This window comes from Bemisia tabaci, chromosome 3 (assembly GCF_918797505.1).
Source record: "Bemisia tabaci chromosome 3, PGI_BMITA_v3".
Lineage (NCBI taxonomy): Eukaryota > Metazoa > Arthropoda > Insecta > Hemiptera > Aleyrodidae > Bemisia > Bemisia tabaci.
The window spans coordinates 22,939,905-22,960,624 of NC_092795.1; the positions used below are offsets into that span (position 1 = coordinate 22,939,905).

At 38.8% G+C, this 20,720-nt stretch overlaps 1 protein-coding gene across 4 annotated transcripts in view; it reads left to right on the forward strand.

Moving 5' to 3' along the window:
• LOC109029951 (uncharacterized) overlaps positions 1–20,720 on the forward strand; it is a 95,003-nt gene that overhangs the window by 61,735 nt on the left and 12,548 nt on the right. For 3 of the 4 annotated variants that reach the window (XM_019040676.2, XM_019040675.2, XM_072298034.1), the window contains 6 exons: positions 610–659; positions 1,432–1,661; positions 9,326–9,428; positions 15,426–15,524; positions 17,894–17,948; positions 18,515–18,759. In XM_019040676.2, the coding sequence (XP_018896221.2) occupies positions 611–659; positions 1,432–1,661; positions 9,326–9,428; positions 15,426–15,524; positions 17,894–17,948; positions 18,515–18,759 (781 nt within the window). In that variant the 5' untranslated portion in view covers position 610. The remainder of the gene's footprint in view (positions 1–609; positions 660–1,431; positions 1,662–9,325; positions 9,429–15,425; positions 15,525–17,893; positions 17,949–18,514; positions 18,760–20,720) is intronic. The other variant, XM_019040677.2, reaches the window with a different exon arrangement.

The window sequence follows — 20,720 nt, forward strand, 5'->3', positions numbered from 1 at the left end:
CCTCTTATTTGTTCATTTCAAAAGCAGCATGTCTGTTGTGGATTCCTGTGAACAGGTAGGTAATTTAAATATACATATGTCATGCACAATTGGTTCCGATTTTTTTATAAACATATGTGTTAATCGCTTTTATAGCACACCAGAGCGCTGTGGCTAACCACCACTGAAATCTTTGAGTTAGAGATTTTCTGGAGGCTAGAAATTCTCCATCTTTTTTGGATGTCATCTATCCAGCTTTCAGCTACGCACCTTCTACGACCCTTATTGCAGGAACCCATTCCAAACCCTTTTTTGGCAATCGTATCGACCATTCACTGCACATGCCCATATACCATACCAACTGCTTGGTCATGGTATCGTGCACAATTGTCCTTCCAACCCTCAAGATCTGTCAGATACGATCATGTCTGATACGATCTCGCTTTTTTTAACTTGACAGTTATCAATACTAATCTGAACTTCCTAATGAGTTGCGATCTTTGGATTATCAATGTTACTGCTCTGTGCAATGTTTGCAATGTTTTCTGTTGTCATTTTGTCATGATATGTGAGCCGTGTATGTATCTTTTTTATCCAATTTTAAAGTTTCCTTATATTTGTTTGTTTCAGGATGACGTCAGCAGTTCGGTTCAATCATAATTCACCAGAAAATAACCTGGGTAAGTTCGATGTATGGTTGTTCTTTTACACGTTTTAAGCAAGTGCATGCATACTCCTCCACTTGAGAACTTCTAACTGAATACAACTTTTTCATAGTCGAACTTCGAAAATGAAGAACCTTTCAAAATACTTTTAAAAACTGACAATTCTTCACTCCTGAGGGTTATTCACTTGAAGTTTTTTTATTCCTTGTCCGTTGGAATGGGATAAAACAAACATCGAAAAAAGTTATGATTACAAGAAGTGGTAGCGATCCGTCAAGCCTTTGAGATCCTCCTTTCAACCAAGAGAGAGCCGCGACCGTAGATTACCTAATATAAAACCATATTCCTCGGTAAGGTAATGTTTACGAGCCATGAGTGTAGTTACCCAAGTCCAAGAATTGTGGTTAAATCAACCATAACTCTGTAGCTTGTGCATCCATAATTCTGGAAGATGCCAATATCAGTTAGAACACCAAAAATGTACTCGAGCATATCAGTCTTTTTTCCATGAAGACGCACGGCCAGATTTCATTATAGTTTCCAATAGCACAAGACTCGAACAACTAATCAAGTTTAATATTCATAATGCACCCTGTAATTCAATTAAATAAGATGATACATTAATTGCCAAAGGCTAGACATCAAAGTGAGCACCTTTGGCATATTATTTATTATCTTATTTAATCGAACAACTAAATCTCATCGCATCAGCAGCGCGATATACGCAATACCCAATACCCATTCTATGGATTGCTATTCAGCGCTGATTGCCTTTGACGTGTTTCAGACGCGTTGCTAGAGGACCTGCAGACAACGATTTCGGGCACGAAGCAAAATGGGATATCCAACGGTCACGGACCAGGAGTCAAAGCCAGCGGCTACAGGGAGACAATCAGATCCCACGCCACGGAGAGGGACGGTAAACTGGTGGAGTCGAACCGGGAGTACGACATCCAGTACTTGAAACCCGCCAACTCCACCACCGTCCTCACAGAATCCTCCTCACCCACTTTTCTGGTAAGTCCAGTGCGATATCAAGGTTTTTTTGTGATTATTCTCTTTTCTGAACATAACCTCTCTTGGTTTATTTTAAGATTCATGTCTCAAATAGAGGACTTGCCGAAGAGTATGAACTGGTCGAAACATGGAGCTCTTACGAAAACAAACTGATTGCGATAGACGCAGGAGTCGTATGCTGCCGCACTAAGGAAGAACGCCATATGAGCCTTCAGGCATTGCCAAATTTCCCTTGATAAAACACAAATTTTCTGGTCAACTTCAGGGCCGGATTAAGGGGGTGGCCACATGAGCCGCGGCCCATGGCGGCAAATCTAGGGGGCGGCAAATTTTGCAATTTTTTTAAATGTAGGTATAAAAAAAATCGGATTTAGAAAAAAAAATTACAAACGAGAAAAGGCTACAAAATCTCTCATTTCCTGAGAGTATAGTAATTTCTAATTTTGTCATCTTTCAGTGTTACAAGAGACAGCACATTTAATTAGTCGAGTTAAGAGAGAAACCAAACACACAATCCGGCCTGGAACGGCGCGACTTAGGGAGAAATGATGACGAGGACTTGAGATGAAAAGGAGAAGCCCTCGGCGCGACAATCAGCATGTAACACATATCAGCGCCTACAAGACTGCACGAATACTTCACGCATTGCGCCAAACACAGTGCGGTCAGCGTGAAACGCATAGCGCCTACAAGACTGCGTGAATACTTCAAGCATTGCACCAAACACGGTGCGGTTGGCGCGGCGCGGCGGCGGAAGTTAAAATCATTAAACCAAATGTTGTGTTTGTTCTTTCATAATTTTTTCGTTCATTTCTTATGAATGGAAGGCCTTGTCTATTAAAGATAGGTTTACGAAACTTGACTTTCGCGCAAAGTTCCGTGACCTTTTGCTAGTAGTGTTGACAGGGCTTTCCCAAAAAATGTGTTCAACACGAGTAAACGTGTCTTATGCACCCCTCCCCCGCTGGCACGTTCACTTGATGGTTTTTATTGATGTTTCAACACGAATGAGAAGGGGGCGGCAAAATACAGGCGGCCCATGGGCGGCAAGTAGGAAAATCCAGCCCTGGCCAACTTATGAACAATTTTCTGCCAATTTTTCAGATAATTTTGTTCGCAATTCCACTGAAAAGTCCTGAAAATTTTAAGGGAAAATATTCATAAGTTTCCTCAAAAATGAACAAGTCATCGAAGGAAATGTGGCAACTCTCGAATGTTCATACGGCGTTCTTTCTTAGCACGGTAGTATGGACAGTACGTTGGAAATGTAGCCAACTTGTGTTAAAGTCCTGAAAACTGGACATCTCAATACAGAGGGAAAAAACTCGTTGCAGCATTATTTTCCCTCAAAGAGATACGCTGTTTTGTGCAACACTAGTTACGAGCATTCAGGAAGGCAACTGCAGACGCGTTTTGGGTCATTGGAACCATCATCAGTGAAGCTCAGCCTCCTGAATTTTCTGCTATATACCGAACGAGCCGCTAGCGATCTCTTTCCCAAATCTCTGTCCAAGTCTAGTAAAAATTGTGATGATGAATAATGCTGAATTACTTCACTAAAAAAAAAAGTGTAAGGGATTATCCCCTAAAATTACTACCCCAATGCGTTGGATTATATGGACATTTTTAATTAATTGTGGTAATACCGCAACTCAAGTTAGGGTAGTACCGCAACATTTGGGTTAGTTATCTAATTTATTGGGGTACTACCATAATTAATTGGGGTGCTATCTGTCTAATCCGTAAAGCATAAACGGAGATGTTGAAGAATCATGAGAAAATTTTGCTTAAAAATATTGATTCATGATTTTCTTCAAAAATTAATCTTCTTCGGAAGGAATCTCGCAACATTCGAATGATCATACGGTGTTTTTCCTCAGCACGACTTGACAGTATCGTCCTGCTTAATGACGTCCAAATACAGTAAGTCCACATCCTGCCACACGACCGAGCATTCACGGGTCACCGTCTGTTTATGTTAGGTCAGCCTCATTGCCTATTGCAAGTTCCTCGCGGGGGCCGGTATTATTTGGACGTACTTATGCTAAAAGGAACTATATTCATAGGGTTTACGTGTAATATTGTTTTTTTTTTTTTTAGTATAAACGTTCATTTTACTTTCAAGCCAGGAACCTGGTTGTATTATAATATTGCAAGATAGGGCTTTATCGATCGAAGTTACTGATAAGGGAGCAGTAAAACTTCGATATTCAGACTGTTGTTTCGATAGAATCTCTTAACGCGTGTGTAAGACCCGGTTCCACCACCTGTTGACTCAAAATCACTTTGATTACTGCATAAAGCTAAAAGAGTTCTTCTAGGTGCATTCGTCAAGCAACTTTTGCAGTTTTTTCAACCACTTGGACGCAGGAAGTTTTAGCGATGGGAAATCGTCACGTGCTAGCCGTCGTTTGTTTAAATCGCTACAGCAACGGATGACTATCCCCATGGAAATATATGTAGAACAAACTATGGCGTTATCTGGCTGAACGTTTTTAGATACTGAAATTAATTTATACTGCACTGGTAACTAATTTTGCCTTTTGGATATCGATGTAGGCTAGTAAAATTCTCCATGCAGCAATAGTAGTTTATTCAAGGATTTGTCTTTTGTTACCTAAGAATCTCGTCACTCAGTAAATTATGTCAAATTTCGACCAAAAAATGTTGATGCTGGCTTTATTTACATCTATTGACGACAGAACCTTCTGTTCACAGGGCTCCTGCAGTTTCTTTGTTACACTTACAGAATTTTTCCGTTGTGAGGACAGAACTTCGGTCGTGGGAACAGAGTACTCTGTCCTCATAACGGAAGCTTCTGTGACTGTTACAAAAGAAGTGCAGGAGCCTTGTGAACAGAACTATTTTTTTCAGTGTATTTTTGATTGAAACATTCATTCTCTTGTATAAAAGCACAAAATGTCACCGGGAACGAATCAGCCAGAATCTCACCGGAGGCGCGCTTAAATACGAATAATTTCACTGGTAGTTCAGCGTACTGTGCATGATGAAATCGTAAAAATGTTTTGCCATTAAATACGTTTGTTTAACTTATTTCTTAGAATCAATACATATTTATCTTAAAAAATCGTACTCAGGGGTCACCGGATGCGAATTAGTTACCTCAGCGGCTCGCAAGAGGTCTTCAGACAGACTTTTGTTGACGTAAATCGTGAGTGTCTTATTTCCGCTGCTTCCAAAAACAGTAATTGAAGGCTGGCAGGATTACCAGTCAGGAGTCGACGGAGTGTCTTTTTTGTGTTGACGCACTGACAAAAAACAACTTAACTCCAATTGAAATGTCATGTGGCTGCATATGGTTCTTGCTTGATATGGAATGGGCGTTTAAATATAGAGTCGCAGAATAAGAGCACATTTTGTGTATGATCCAGTATTTCTGCGTGAATTGGCTTTAAGATAGAATGATTGAAAGGTTACGGAGAATTGTGAATGGGATGAGAGACGAGATGAAAGCGCCTTGCTTGAATGATATTCGTAGAGGACTTTTCAAAAAACACTCGTCAAAGAGAAGTTTACGGCAGGTTCACGAGAAATATTATTTTCGCGCGAATATGTTAAGATGATACGGCGAATATGACAGTGAATGACCTGAAAAAGCATGAATAAAGTTTGGCAGTTTTGCGGTTACCTTCTGAGAAGTTTCATTTCAGAAGAAAGGCGTCTCACAACCTACTACTGTTTTTTATTTATGTATTTTTATTTCTCATATATTGTCGTTCTAAGTTGCTGCCTTATGCTTGCTTGCATCTTTTGAAACTCATTCGTGTAATAGTGCACGAATTATAATAATGCTAATAAATAAGCTTAGCTTTTATTACATGTATAATAGTCTAGGATGGGTTCATATGAGAGAAAGGGGCGGAGACAAAATTAGCAAAGGGTGACAAAAATGGTGCCGTCAATGAGAATACAACAGCTCTCAGCAAAACCACGCAAGACTCCATTAAAATTCAACAGCTCCTCGGTTTTTTTTAATCATCTTTTAGATATGTCTAGTCTGCTAAACGCAGTTTACGATTTGACTCCGTCCAGTCTAAAACGTGAAAGGGAAAACACACTAATTGCCAGAGGCCGCCAAATTGACCATTTATCACGCAATTTTCAAATTGCAACAGACATAAGGTATAAGTAAATTATTCCAAATGGAGACTCTAGGTCTAAATTCCGGCAAAATTTATCCTTAACGCAGATAGGTCACAAGAAAAGAGTCAAATTAGGCGTTTTGACCACTGCCTACGCAAACTGTTAAATGTTATTCCTCAAAGTTCCCCACCTACATCAGACAGCTTAGCACCGATGAGGGCTCCATTACTCCATTCTCCATACTCCATTGATAACATCGCAACAGCGCACGGTTTCTTTTATGAATGAAGTCGCTTTATCACGAGTCAATATCCGGCGCGCGGCGAAACCCATCATTGGCACGTTTGTCGCTTAGATGCTCTGAGCCGAAGACGATAGGCGTGTGCGCTAAACTGCTCAACTACTCCTTGTTATTGCCAGATTGTGCATTTAAATGGATAATTTGTGATGTTGACCGACTGAGCATTCTAATTTTGTGAAATCCTAGTTTTAAGCATATTTGATGGAGAGCCATCACGGGCAAAAATGGCAGAAAGAAGCAATATTGAACTCTCGATTTGGACAATTTTGAACAAAAAAATATCATAAAAAAAAGCACATCAATTCTTATCATACTGATACTCATTCTAATACTTTAAAAATGTTGAAACAATTTTTAGGATATACGCTTGGGCAGACTTAAACATATTATGATCCTTTAAAAATGTTAGGAAAGGGACACTTTATTTTTGGTTGAAAATCCATCCATTAGATCCTGAAAGATACGGAAAACAGGGATCACGTGGAAATCGAGATGCCCCCTTACGTTAGATGAGCGACGAGTTTAGAGTTAAACCTGTTCAAAGTTTTGAACTCACATAAAGGTTTCACCACTCCATCTGTCACGAAAATTTCAATAACCTTTTAAATAATGAGCAGATTTTAAAAATTTTGGTTTTAAAATACAGCTGAGGATTTGTAAAAATCGATGAGAATAACACGACTGCTCTGACCAAATCCACTGGCGGAAATTCGACTTATAAAGACTTCTATTATTCTATTATCTCTAAATTCTGTATCCTATATTCTATATCAATTTCCTATATCCTATGACATATATCCTACATCCTATATCCTATATCCCATATTCTATATTCTTATTACTTATTCTTACTAAATTCTATAATCTACATTCTTATCACGTATTCTTACTAAATTCTATAATCTACATTCTTATCACGTATTCTTACTATATTCTTTATTCTTTATATCCATATTCTATTATATTCTAAGAGAATATTCGACGTCCGGAATAACATTTTGAGAGCGATGTAGCAGCACGGGCGTTAGACTCGGTATTGAGTATGGGCGCGATGATGGGCCTTGAGCCGGCGTGGGTCGGGCGCGGACAAGGTTCGCCGGTGTGGCCCAGGCTCCTGTGCGCCGCGCACCGCCCGCCCGGATATAGGTCACATGCTCAAATAAGGAACGCCACCGACTCCTTGAAAGCCATACTCGCGCTTCGAACTTAGAGCCGTTCCGGGTTGAAACCGCGCATCAGCATTGGAGTATCACCTCAGTGCATTTCACTCGGGACTCTGTTCCTACACAAATAAAAACCGGATATGGGATACAGATGCGGAGCGAAATCTTTGCGACCTGAACTCCTCTCTCATGGAGCAGTGTCAAATGTTTTTGCAAGTTGAATTGAGGAGCTGGAAGGAAGAGTGGGACAAGTGCAGTTTTTACTGAAGCAAGAGGACTTTATCGTGCAATAAGGAACTACTAATTATTCTGGCACATTTTAGAAATTACGTTTTTTTTTGTAAAAAAAAAAATAAAAAAAAATAAAAATAAAAACAAATAAAAAAATGATTAGAATTGTGTTTATTGTAATATTTATCTGGCAGAGGCAGAGATCGACAGGTCTCTCTACCCGAAGGTCAGATTTTTACTTTCTAATTGTGAGGAAAACAAGTTCCTAATTTGTAACGTATTGTTCGGTTCCCCCTCCCCTCCCCTTGTTACCCTGGAATGAAAGTTACTTAAGTTTAGATGTGCCTTCGGATCCTCGGTCCTGTTGTTACTCTATGGCTGTCTTTGGAAAAAAAACAAAATATGTTCCACTAATTTCCACGGATAGGTGCTTTAATGGACGAGCTAGAAATAGTGGTCCCTTTTTGCAAAATACAGTCCAAGTAATACGTGTTTTTCAGAATTACACGCGGAAAGAACAACTTAGCGCGAGGTCCTAATACTTTAAGTAAAATACCGCTAACTAAGGGTAGTAGTGCTGAGCCCCACAGCTTTAGGGTCCAGCCCCATACAGTTTTAAAGTATTATTTATTATACCAATTCGTTATCCTACTTGGCTCAAGGGACCATGAAAGTGCTCTATCATGCTGACATGAGTAAAAGGCACATGAAGGGCTCCATAAGAAGTCACGCGGTTACATCCGGCCCGAGGGACCAAAAATGTGGTCCGTCAAAAACCACACACGCGCATATTGTTTCCTTTAGCGCTAAGTGGTTTTTACCTAGCGCATGAGTGGCGCCTACGGGAGCTGCCCCTTTGAGCAAAAATCGCGTTTCTCCAATTAAAATCCCGTGTTGATAAGCTGTATTTCCTTCGTCGGTAGCTGAGAGGTGGCGCACAATGGATCGAGTCTATAATAAGAGAGAGATCGGGCATGACATTTTCGACTAATATTGCAACTTTCGATGTTTATTTCGTCACATTTTAAACTTTCAGGAGTAATAAGAGACGACAATTTTACAAGGAGACCAATAGAACTACTTTATGAACCTCAAAGTTTCCTATAAACGGAGTTATAAGCGTTTAATGTTTCCAAATTTTGTCCGACCTCTCTTATTAACTCGATCCATTATATGGCGGTTCCATTTCGGCCCCGAGATGCTGGACTCAGATAAGGATTGGATTGTTTCGAGGGCCCTATTCAAGCGTCAACAAAGGCCACGGTAATCGCTAATCAGTCCCGCGCGAATCCTGAAACGCAGTAACTTCTACGCAGCTAACTTGAAGCGTAGTCGGTTGTGAAACCGGAAGTGGACTCTTGGGAACGGCCGATTTTCCGGAAACGGAAAAAGTCAGTTGCACATGTTGCGGGATCAAGTAATTATGGTTCACTTTTGCACATAAAAATATTGAGGTCTGTTCTGCCGTGCAAAGGAAAAACGCCGTATGAGCATTCAAAAGTTGCAAAATTTTCCGGGATAAAACATTTATTTTTGACGGAATTCTTACAGATTTTTCCTAGGAATTTTTAAGTATTTTAGATTAAAGTGCGAACTAAATTTTCTGAAAATTTCGAGGAAAAATATTCAAAATTTTCTCAGTGAATTTAATTTTTATTGAAGAAAGTATGACAATGTCTGAAGGCTCATACGGCGTTTCTCCTTCACACGACAGTGTTTAAATGACACGTTTTTGCATATAAAAATGCATTAGGTTGAAAGAGGTTGAGGTTTGAATTCTCACGAGCATTCATTTGTTTGTTAATTTGTTCTCTTTTTTTTTGTACAAAAAAATAATGAGAATGTTTTGTATTCATGTTTTACAGGACAAGCATGATCTCTCTTCCGGTACAAAAGGTGGAAACACGTACAAATCCGTATCTTACACATACAACACATCCAACACAGGCAGTACCAATACATCCAGAGGTAATTTAAATTATGCTACAGTATCCATATCCACCCTTGCTCTCTTTCGAGATTATGAGGGTCTATTGTTTGGCAAATTGCTCGATAGAACTTTTGGCATGTTCACCTCCACCGAAAAAAACCAATATCAGCAAAAAATGAACCCAATTGTTTACATGCACTATGCATGTGGGACCCCCTTTACACGGAAGAATAACTTTTCCGTTTCAGGTAATCAAAATTTTTTGATCAAAGAAACCAAAATTTGGTTCGGCTGACCAAATGGACAACATTTTGCAATTTGGAACTATTAATTCTAGCCAGGTTTAAAAACAACGTATGTGTCATTAGTTTCCCTGTGCATTTAAGTGTTTTCCAGAAGAGCCATGAATTTATAGTTCCAAATTGCAAAATGCAGTCCAAATATCGGTTCTTATGACTGGAAACTTCTTTTACCTGAACCGGAAAACTTCAGTGCTAATTATGATCCTAAGTTCAGTCCCTGCAACCGATGTTTTTTTCTCAGAGTGATGGAGAGCCATTGCACAAAAATATTTTCACGCTTCATGCAGAAGAGCACACAAGCTGTATGTTCGCAAAGGTTTTTTTTTTCTTTCTTTTTTCTCTCTTTTTTTTTTACAAAATGAGATAACGTGCCGCATGTTAATGTCACCACACGGATATTTATCACTTATATTCGTATACCTTCGCAGCTTTGATCATCTTGTCGTATTCCAGTCCATAAGTCAGATTTGAAAGGCGAGGATAACAGTAGCGCGGCGTGCTTTGCGATATATCGATTGTTATAACATTTAAACCTATGGAAAAGGATCGATAGACAGGGCGTTCGCAGCAAACACCTTAATAAGCGATTCTTTACCATAGGTTTAAATGACATGACAATCGATACATCGCAATTCACGCCACGCCACTGGAGGATAAGCAGCTTACGCAGGATATTCCATTTATGAATGTAATTTATCACTTCTCAAGATCCTAAATCATTTTTAAGAAGAATTACCCTCCTTACATTCGCTTTTTCCCATACTTGTTCGTACCTATTTGTGTTGAAAGGAACCACGTGTAATTGGGCAGAATTTTGCAAAAAGGATTTGTTTCTGGCTACTTTCAGAATCAGCGTAAGCGCCGTTTGTTTTTAGATAGGTTTTTTTTTTACATACGAGTCAAATATAGCAATTTCCGATTGTAAATAATAGTCCAAAGTAACTGAACCGGAACGAACAAAGATGTGTAACAAATAAACATAATATATGCCCGCTTTATAGTTCTTTCTTGTCTCAACTCGTTTGCACTTAGTATTTTTCACCATGAATACGACCAATTTTCCCGCACTGATCCAGGTCCGGATTTACCTATTTGCCGCCCATGGACCGCCTGTATTTTGCCGCCCCCTTCTCATTCGTTTTGAAACATCAATAAAAGCCATCAAGTGAACGTGCCGGAGGGAGCAGGGTGCATAAGACGCGTTTATTCGTGTTGGGCACATTTTTTGCGAAAGCCCTGTCAACACTACTAGCACTAGCAAAAGTTCACGGAACTTAGCGCGAAAATTAAGTTCCGTAAACCAATCTCTGTGTTAACAAAGCCCTCCATTTGTAAGAAATGAACGTAAAAATTATGCAAGAACAAACATAAATGTGGTTTAATAATTTTAACTTCCGCCGCTGCGAACTCACTGTGTTTGACGCAATGCGTGAAGTATTCATGAAGTCTAGTAGGCGCTACGCGTTTCACGCTGACCGCACTGTTTTTTACGTAATGCGTGAAGTATTCAAGCAGTCTTGTAGGCGCTGTGCGTTTCACGCCAACTTCTGCTGACCGCTCTGTATTTGACGCAATGCGTGAAGTATTTATGCAGTCTTGTAGGCGCTATGTGTTACATGCCGACCACCGCGCTGAGAGCTTCTCCTTTTCATCTCAAGTCCTCGTCATCATTTCTCTCTGCGCCGCGCCGTTCCAGGCCCAATTGCGAGTTTGGTTTCTCTCTTAACTCGACTAATTAAAGGTGCAGTCTCTTGTATCACCGAAAGACGACAAAATTAGAAATTACTATACTCTTAGGAAATGGGAGATTTTGTCGCCTTTTCTCGTTTGTAATTTTTTTTTCTGAATGCGATTTTTTTTTAATACCTATCTAAATTTAAAAAAAAATCGCAAGATTTGCCGCCACGGGCCGCGGCCCATGTGGCCACCCCCTAAATCCGGCCCTGCCCTAATCTTCAATTACTCGATTATATCCCTCCTTCTTTGTGGAGAAAGAGAGAAAGGGGTGCAGATGTGATCTGTTCTCGAGGTCTCTTGCGCCCTTTCTCTATGCGATCAATTTTAAGTCCATTAACGATAGTAACACCAAGCCCATATTATTTGATGCACCCCATTGAGTAGAGTGTCATGCTCTCCACAATATTACAAACATTTGACCCCAATCCTACCTGATAATATTGGAACACATTAATTGATACCGCGAGCCCTAGAGCACGTGTGTTCTTGGAATTTTCTTCACTTCCTCCCACATCTCTTCTTAGAATTGAATTAAAAAAATATGCTACCGCTGTTGCTATCTGTATGTTCTTTTTATCGCTGAAAGTTCAATTTTGCAGACCTGGAGGGTGTATCCATAGCAGTAGTTACTGAATTGTTATCTCTCAGACGTCAGATGTATTCTTTGTACTAATTTAATGCGGCAAATAAACAATTAAAAAAAAAAAAAAAAAAAAAAAAAAAAAAAAAAAAAAAAAAATCCCGTCAGAAAGGCTCAATATGGTTTAAATGGCGTTACCGGAGTATTTGGGAGGTTTTCGATGGAACATAATGAAGAGCTAGTTTTTCTTTTAACTTTGAGTTAAATTTATCACTTTCTTGTCATATTTTTCTTTAACTAACATTTCAAACACATTGAACCTATTTGTATACATATATCTGTGGCTGAATAAGAGCAAATCTGGCATTTACTCAAATGCCTAGGCAAATGACCAATTGAGATTTTCGATTAAGTTTGACCGTTTGCCTCGGCATTCGAGTAAACACCGGATTTGTCCTTTAGCCTGCGACATATCCAATGACACCAAGGTTCCTTATTCGTATACTATGAAAACAAAATTACGTTTTTTTAAGTATTTTAACAGATATAGTGCAACTAGGTTAGTAAAGAATTTTCCGGGAGGAAAAAATGCTTTGTCTTGAGGCCCGTCACAAGCAACGATGGCAATATGGCAACTCCTCGTGGAAAATCCGTGCAGTTCGACAAAAATTGACGAATGCTTGCAAGAGCTTCGAGCGGCAGAACCGTGCCGAATGCAAGATAAAGCACGTTATTAAAATTCTACGAATGCTGAAAGGGAACACGCCAAGATAAGAGGCGCCACAAACCAGATTTCAGGAGTTCAGTCGTAACCCTTCACTTAACTTTCGCCGGAGCATTTAAGCCCTTCCACCGACCCTCTTCGACAAGCACCCCCTCTCCTCCCGGTCCACAACCCTGTTACCCCATGCTTAGGACTTGATACGTCGCCGTAATTATTTCAGCATCACCGCTCTCAATCAATTTGGCAATTATCCTGCATCGCAGACCAGGAACCAGTTAAGTCCAGAAGTTAGAAGAGGATTCCGAACTTCTTGTCGCATCATTAGATGATGAGTTCCGTCGAAAATTTCAGTCGATGGGTCAGTTCCGTGCTTGTTACAGGGTCATTAATGAGGTCTGGAGCAAGTCAATGCTGCCGTGCTAAGGAAAAACGTCGTATGAGCCTTCAGGCGTTGCCATATTTCCTTTACCAACCAAAGAATTTACTGGGAAAATTCTGACTATTTTTCCTCCAATTTTTCAGACAATTTTGTTCCCAATTTAATCTAAAATATCGGAAAATTTTAAGGGAAAATGTGCATAACTGTCTTCAAAAATACATGTTTTATTCGGGGAAATTTGGCAACTCTTGAAAGTTCATACGGCGTTCTTCTTCAGCACGACAGAATGGGTGTGATCAGACATGATGTGCTGGAAAGCTTTATATCGGCATTGAATAGAACTATAAAGCTTTTATAGTGATTACGTTGGTTTTTACACCTGAATTGCATAACCGTTGAAATGAAGGAACTGCCGAGATTGCGTCCGAATTTTCCCATCTCACCCAAGTTAGCAGTTTCTGTTCAAGTTTACGCGACAGGAAAAAATTATTGAAAAGGTGTAGGAACAACGAGAGAACAGTGGAAAAGTATAAGAAAGTCGAGGGATGAGTGATAAAGATGAGACATTAGGAATTTAGGGCAGGAATACTAAGCGGCAACATGAGAAAAACTGAAAGAGAAGAACTGTTTAAAGAGTTTCCACTTTACGGCCGAGAACTGCATCATTGATTATTGATTCCGCTCCACCGCGGCGTCGATGAGCCCACGGTTGCTGCTTTTCCCGTGAAAATATGCCAGTTTCAAATTGTTTTATTACGAAACCCGAACAATTTAGTACAAATGGCAATGACTAATTCGTTTCCCGCGGGTTCGGTTTCCCATTCCCCGCCTAAGAATTTTATCTTATTCCTTCTTTGAATAGTCACGTGTCTTTCCTTTGTCGCAAACATGAGGACTCGTTCCCTATGAGATTCCCTCGAAGAGATTCTGCTTTTCTTGTTCACAAAACGAACATTTGGAGGGATTTTTCCAACAAAATTATTCCACTCTTATTTAAACTTTTCGAAGAAGAACATGCCAAATTTATAGCCTGAAATCCGTACGGAATATTCTGCTAACAGAGAAGAAAAATCAAACCAGTTTTCAAGAAATTGCGCTAACTACACAAAAAAATCGAATTGCTGATTTAACAATTCAATTGCTAAAAAAGTGACTGCAATATTTCAACGTAGATTTTACCCCAAAAAATGCTACTTTAACCACTATTGTAAGCTAATTTAACCACGCGGGTGGTTAAAGTATCATTTTTTTGTTGTAAAATCTACATTGAAATATTGCAGTCACTTTTTTAGCAATTGAATTGTTAAATCAGCAATTTAATTTTTTCCGTGAGTTTTCCAAAGAAAATACGAAGTATGAAAAATTTATATTGTACCTTGCACTTTACATAAATTTCAATGTGAACATTAGTAATAAATCAGGTTATATACCCAAAATATCGGTGTAGTCATTAAATAAAACCATTCATTATGCAGTCATACCACCCCAAACAAAGTTTACACTCCTTACATACATTCACAATCAAGCATCTTCATACTGCAGGGCCATCAATGTGCTTACAGGTACCCCGCTTCCCTATCCTCCTATACTCCATCCCACATTAATCCAATCCATGACCTATCGCAACGTAGGAAAATATTGAGGAGGGTTTTACGATGCATGAATGCCACGACAAAATGTGAGTGCCGAACAGAAATCGGACAACGTTGCCCGTTTATGCTAAAAAATAAGATACGCTCTTCAGCGGGACTGAGAAGCATAAAAAACTTTGGCAATCTCGGAGTGATATGTTTGGTTTGGCAGCCTCATTCCCCTATTAAATGTTCTTCCAACAGTACGCACGTTGCTATCTATGGACCTGGAATGGCGATGGCTTAACTCGACAAACTCGTAAGCTACTTTCATTACAGAGAAAATTTTAAAAATCAACGTGTAGTACATGGTAGTGCTTTGGCACGTATGTGTTTTTTCAAAGTTAATTTTTGTAGATTTACTCGTTTTGCTTAATGGCCCAATTACAACAAGTACGCTCGTGGCTGTATTGGGTAGTACGCATCGCCGAAAACTAAGGCGCTCTCTGCCAGCCATCGCCCAAAGAGCGTTACTGTAATTTTCGATGGCAAGATGAGACATTATCAAGGGGGGAGTGGGGGGTCTCGAATATGTTTTTTGTGGCAGTAGGTAAGTTTCATTTGCGAGCATGAAAACACTTGTGCACGCATAAGCTTATGGAGGTGTTTCTCCTTGTGGCCGTAGTATTGCTTTGTTAATGACTGATTCTAGAGCTTCTGCCTGGTTTTTCTTCTTTTTCAGACGTCACGAAAAGCACAGACACAAAACTTAAACAAAATATTAACGAATTAGATAGCCTGTTGGAGGACATCACACATAAAACTGGATTTGCCAGTTCAGGTGAGCTTTGTTAACAGTTTGTATTAATTTTCTGTTTCTGTTGAATCTAGGGGGATAGTACTCTCTGACGTCTCTTGTTTGAGTCGTAAGGCTACAGTATCGGGCACCAATATTTAATTGTAAATTTTGAAATTATGGTAAATCGTTGCACCGAAAACTCAAATTATTCTGATATTAATCAATTCTTTGAATTCTTTTAGATTAAAGTCATATTTTTCGATGATATTCATATTTTAGGAAATATTGTAGAGGGCACTGCACTTGCACTTCAGAAACACACCAACACTTAAATTCATCTGCTTGATATGTTTGATATGCCTCCACAATGTTACCGTGCATTCTCCTTTTAATGTCTCTGTCCGACATGACAGGAAAACTATGTCCAATTTTCCTTGCGTATTATTAAAAGAATGTAGATGAATTACATTTTGCAATAAAGAACCACTATCTCTGGCTCTTCTGTAAAAACACCTTTTTGCATAGGGAAGCTAATGGCATATATTTGTTTCTCCAGAGATAGTAGTTCCTTATTGCAAAATGCAATGCATATGAGCCGAGTAAGAAGAATCGGAATAGTCACTTCCGATTTTTGACACCTCAGCAATTTTAGTTAACTTATGAGATTGGAGGATTGGAAAAAAAAAAATTTAAAAAAAAAATTTACCAACAGAAATGTTTCGATTTGTGCATGAAGATTTTACATGTCACGTGTACTTTGTCATGTACCTTTTGAATGTCAAATTCCCCACATTTTTTTTAAATTTTTTATTTCTTTTTTTAACGATTCTTTTATGAGAGTAAAATTTCGGCAAGTCGACCTTGCCGGAATGTTAAATGCTATATTTCCGTAGCCTATCGCATTTATACATCCGCAACTTTACCTTTTTTCGCATTTATACATCCGCAACTTTACCTTTTTTTGGGGGGATGGGGCGAAATTTCTCAATTAATGTGGCAAGTTGAGGGGGTGAGATTCCCGCAACCCGTTACGCAATACTTCTTCTCAGAAAATTTTTCTTATTTCTCTTCATTTTGAAGGCATAGCGTCCGCAGTTTTACGTATCTTGCCCTAAAATACAAAAATCATCAGGTTAACTCGTAACGCATAACGCCTTATGAAGCGCAAAGCGCTTGAGGGGTTGGGCCGCGAAGTAGTCAGTGGCGTAAACAATGAAATTTTCCATTTTTACTTCAAGCCCCATGTGAAGTTACACAGTGCGACAAGTCGAGTTGGCGACGACGTGTAGGTCTGACTCATAGGTTGGCCGTAGAAGCAAGCATGATGGATAAGGTGCTTAAAAATAGACCCTTACATCCATCCATCTCCCAATTTCTCAGCGCAAGCTCAATGCCAATCATTTCCAACTTAAAAAATTCAAGTTCGCCGGACCATGGCTCGGCGGTCGGAGAGGGGAGGGGTTGCAAGGGGGTTGAGGGGGAGGGCAATTTTCGCTCTCCCTTTGGATTAATTGATCGAGATTTTTTAAATGCTTTGGCTCACGTCTCGGCTTACTCATTTCCCCGGCGCAATGTTGCCAACTCAAATGAAAAATAATGACCCTCCTCTAATTGCACGGCGAAAAATAGGTTTCTTTCGAAAACGATTCATTCTAAACTTTAAGAAACGCTTTTTTAGGGAACATTCAAGTAATGCTTTGAATAAATTGTGAATTTCAACTTTTGCACTCAGGTAAATTCTGGAACTCTGAATTTCCGGAGAACCTTTTTCGTTAAATTTTTTCGTTTATGTTTTCTTTTGAAAATAAGAAGTTAAAATATTTTAAAAATATTCTGGAGAAACCCATTTGTAAATAATAATTAAAAAAAGTAAACTCTTTACAGACACTTCTCTCAGTAAACTTTTAAAAAAGTAAATTAAAAAATGCAAACTTTGAAAAATAATTATTAAAATATTTGGAAACTATTTTTCAAATTAATCAAAAATGATTCCTCCACTTGTGATATTTTTTAATGACTCATATTCATTTAGAAATGTTTTAAGATGAGTAAGAAGAGACTTTCAATCATATTGTAAACGTACAAATATTATCGTAGCTTATCTCCTACATTGTTCCAAAGTTGTCTTTGAAATAGCCTACTTTCTCCCTCGTTTTTCAAAGAGAACCACAAAACAGTTTGTTGTTCCAAGACATATTTTGAAAAACATACTTTTAGTGTCTCTGTGCCATTACGGTGAGTCTAAAAAATTGGGAAATTTACACATAAAATTTAAGTACTAGACGGTCGTCCAAAAAACCAGACACTCTGAGGATGGAGTGACAGGGTTTCTTTCTTATGGCTTCTATCGAAGAACCTAAAAATTACGCATATGGACGTGCACACTTATAATTCATGTTCAATGTTCTCAGGTACAGCGCTTACGCCAAGTCCAAAAAGTCAGTACACTGAGCTACGCGAAAAAATGTAAGTATGTTAACTTCATTACCAATCTGCATAGCTATAGCTAGAATTCAGTGAAAATATGCTGCCATTACGCCAAAAAATTATATTAACTAAATGGCCTCCCACGCAGAAAAAAAAGAATATTTTTAGCAGAATTTTTTTCAAAAAAAGAAAACCAATTTGTTTTGTTTAATTCATAGCCTAACACTAAAAAAAGTCTTATAAATTCTAAAAGCATCATAAATTCTACCATAATGTCTTCTTGATGTTTTATTCGGTGGATTGCCATCGGGTGAAGATAACCAAACATCTAGTAGCATTATTAATACTTGTGGATGATGTCACCAGCGCTCCCGTTTTCGCTACCATGAAGTCTATTTTTTATTACCATATTCATGAAGAGGACTTCATTTTCTTCCTTAGTCCATAAAAACCAACCATGTCGACCAATAGGATCGCTCTATAGTTCCTATGTCTTCTTTGTCTGTCGCTTTGTCTATCAGTTTCAATAGTCAGCCCATTGGCTTGCAAATTTTTGGCGATAATTGCCTACGACATTGTATCCCCTACCTGTTTTCTTTCCGCAGTGAGTCATCAAATTCTCCTCGGGTAGGCGGTCATGTCTCCCGGATCGAACAGAGAACCTTCGAGGAGCAACATGAAAAGCGCTACGGGACGGTTCTGCCCCCGCGCACCGATTCCGAAACACGGCGAGAACTGAAATTCGTCGGCAACAGCTCCCGAGACGGGTCCCTGACCCGGCCCATTCGGGACCAATCGCCATCACCCGTCAGGCATAAGGAGGTCTACTTCCAGGAATCCAGGACCACAAGTATGAAAACTACATTCTTTAATAAGCACTAAAGCAACACATATTCTAAACTTACCACCGTCAGTTTCTCTGTCTCAAAATACAATGCGAGTGGTAGAAGAATAATCAAACAAGAAGGAAGGATTATAGAAGGCGGTATCGTGGAAAAGAGAGTTAAGTTGTAATGGACTAATTGCGAGTGTTACAGTACTGTACCGTTTAATAAAGCTTTTGGAGAGATAGTGAAAAATAATATTTATGGCCTCATCAAAATTCAGCTGGAGCGTAGTCCATGATGCTTATCACGGAAAAAAGGACGACGATTTCAACTACATATATATTCTTGGCTGAAGGGCACTAGCCTGAGGAATGAAGTAGTTGATTCCATCTCATTTCTGATTAACTCAACCCTTTTTGTGGCCAGTGCAATTACATCTCTGGCTAGCGTCAAAATCAGCTGAGGATATAGTTGAAATTATCATACTTTTCTACCGTGTAGTTTTTTTTAGTGATTAATAACACTGGAAAAAAACCATATTGGATCTAGAGTCCAGACTCTTAAAAACATCGACAAGAAAAAATACTCTTGATTCAATCGGATTTTTGCTTAAATCAAGAACCAAGCCTCTTAATTTGAGCGGATTTCCTTTTGATTCAAGTTTAAATCTGATTGAATCAAGAGTATTTTTTCTTGTCAATGTTTTCAAGAGTCTGGACTCTAGATCCAATGTGTTTTTTTTTCCAGTGAATCATTTTTCTCGCAAAAGGTCGTCTCCAATCGACTATGGAAACTTCTGGTTGATTCAGATCTATTGTTTGCTTCATACAGGCATGTCTTAATGAAAAATCACGCGCGCACATGCACGCATAATAAGAACAAATTACTTATATTCTGTATAAAATAATGCACAAACGTAACTTTCGCACCATTAAACAAAGTGTATATTAACTGTGTAAATGTATATTAGTAGAAAACCTCGCCTAATGAATTTCCGAAAATGTTTCGAAATCAGGCTCTGCTTTCAAGCAACGCATCTACTCGTGAAACATCTATTCTTTGCTTTTACGAAGATCGAGAAAAGTAAACAAAATATTTGTGTAAACAATCCCACCCTCTGCAGGTGCCGATTGCCAACTTATTCAGCATTGTTTACACAATCCGGAGGGAGCACTTCAGAATGAGGAAAGTAGACCCTGTCTGAAGTGACTAAAAATATAAAAATAAGTATGCTCTTTCTGAGGTCAGGGAAGATTTATTTTATTAGCATGGCCGAACGACTATTTCGTTGGTTTTCAAACAGAAGCATCATGAGCTTGGTCTATGTCCCAGGGATTTTTATTTTCTTTCCTCTTTTTTTACTCCACATTAAATAAATACTTCGAATGTTCGATAATACTTTTGCGCAATTACTGCAGCCTGATAGTGAAAATCAAGTATGTGTCACCATTATTTGAGAATTAAATAAAACAGAATCTTACTGAAAAAATGTGTGTTTTCCAAAGTCTTTGGGCTGTGCTTATTTTCTTTGAGTTTTAGGAGAATATCAGCTGGTGAGCTTTTAACAATAGCAGTTATTGAAATAGTCATGGAATATGACAGTGAAGCCCCACAAGAATCAAGAAACGTTCATTTTAATAGTTTCAAAAGCACATATGCCTGACGGAAGTCTACGGTAACGAAAACTAAGGCTCAATAACTCTCGAGTCAGTTATCTAACAACAAGACGGCTTAGTTGTACGCATAAAAATCAGAACACCTAGACAAAAATCTGAAATTTAAAATGAACTTGATAACTGAAATGACTTGAGAGAAATAATAGTACAAACCTATGTTAGAATGTTTTGATATTTAGAACGCTCGAAGTAACTGAATTGAAAATCAAAGAGGAACTTAAAAGAGGAGGCGGCTGTTTTTACGATTCTCAGTCCCATTTCTCTCACAGGTTGATCCTCTCCGCTTTAAAGGATTTTCATGACGGGGG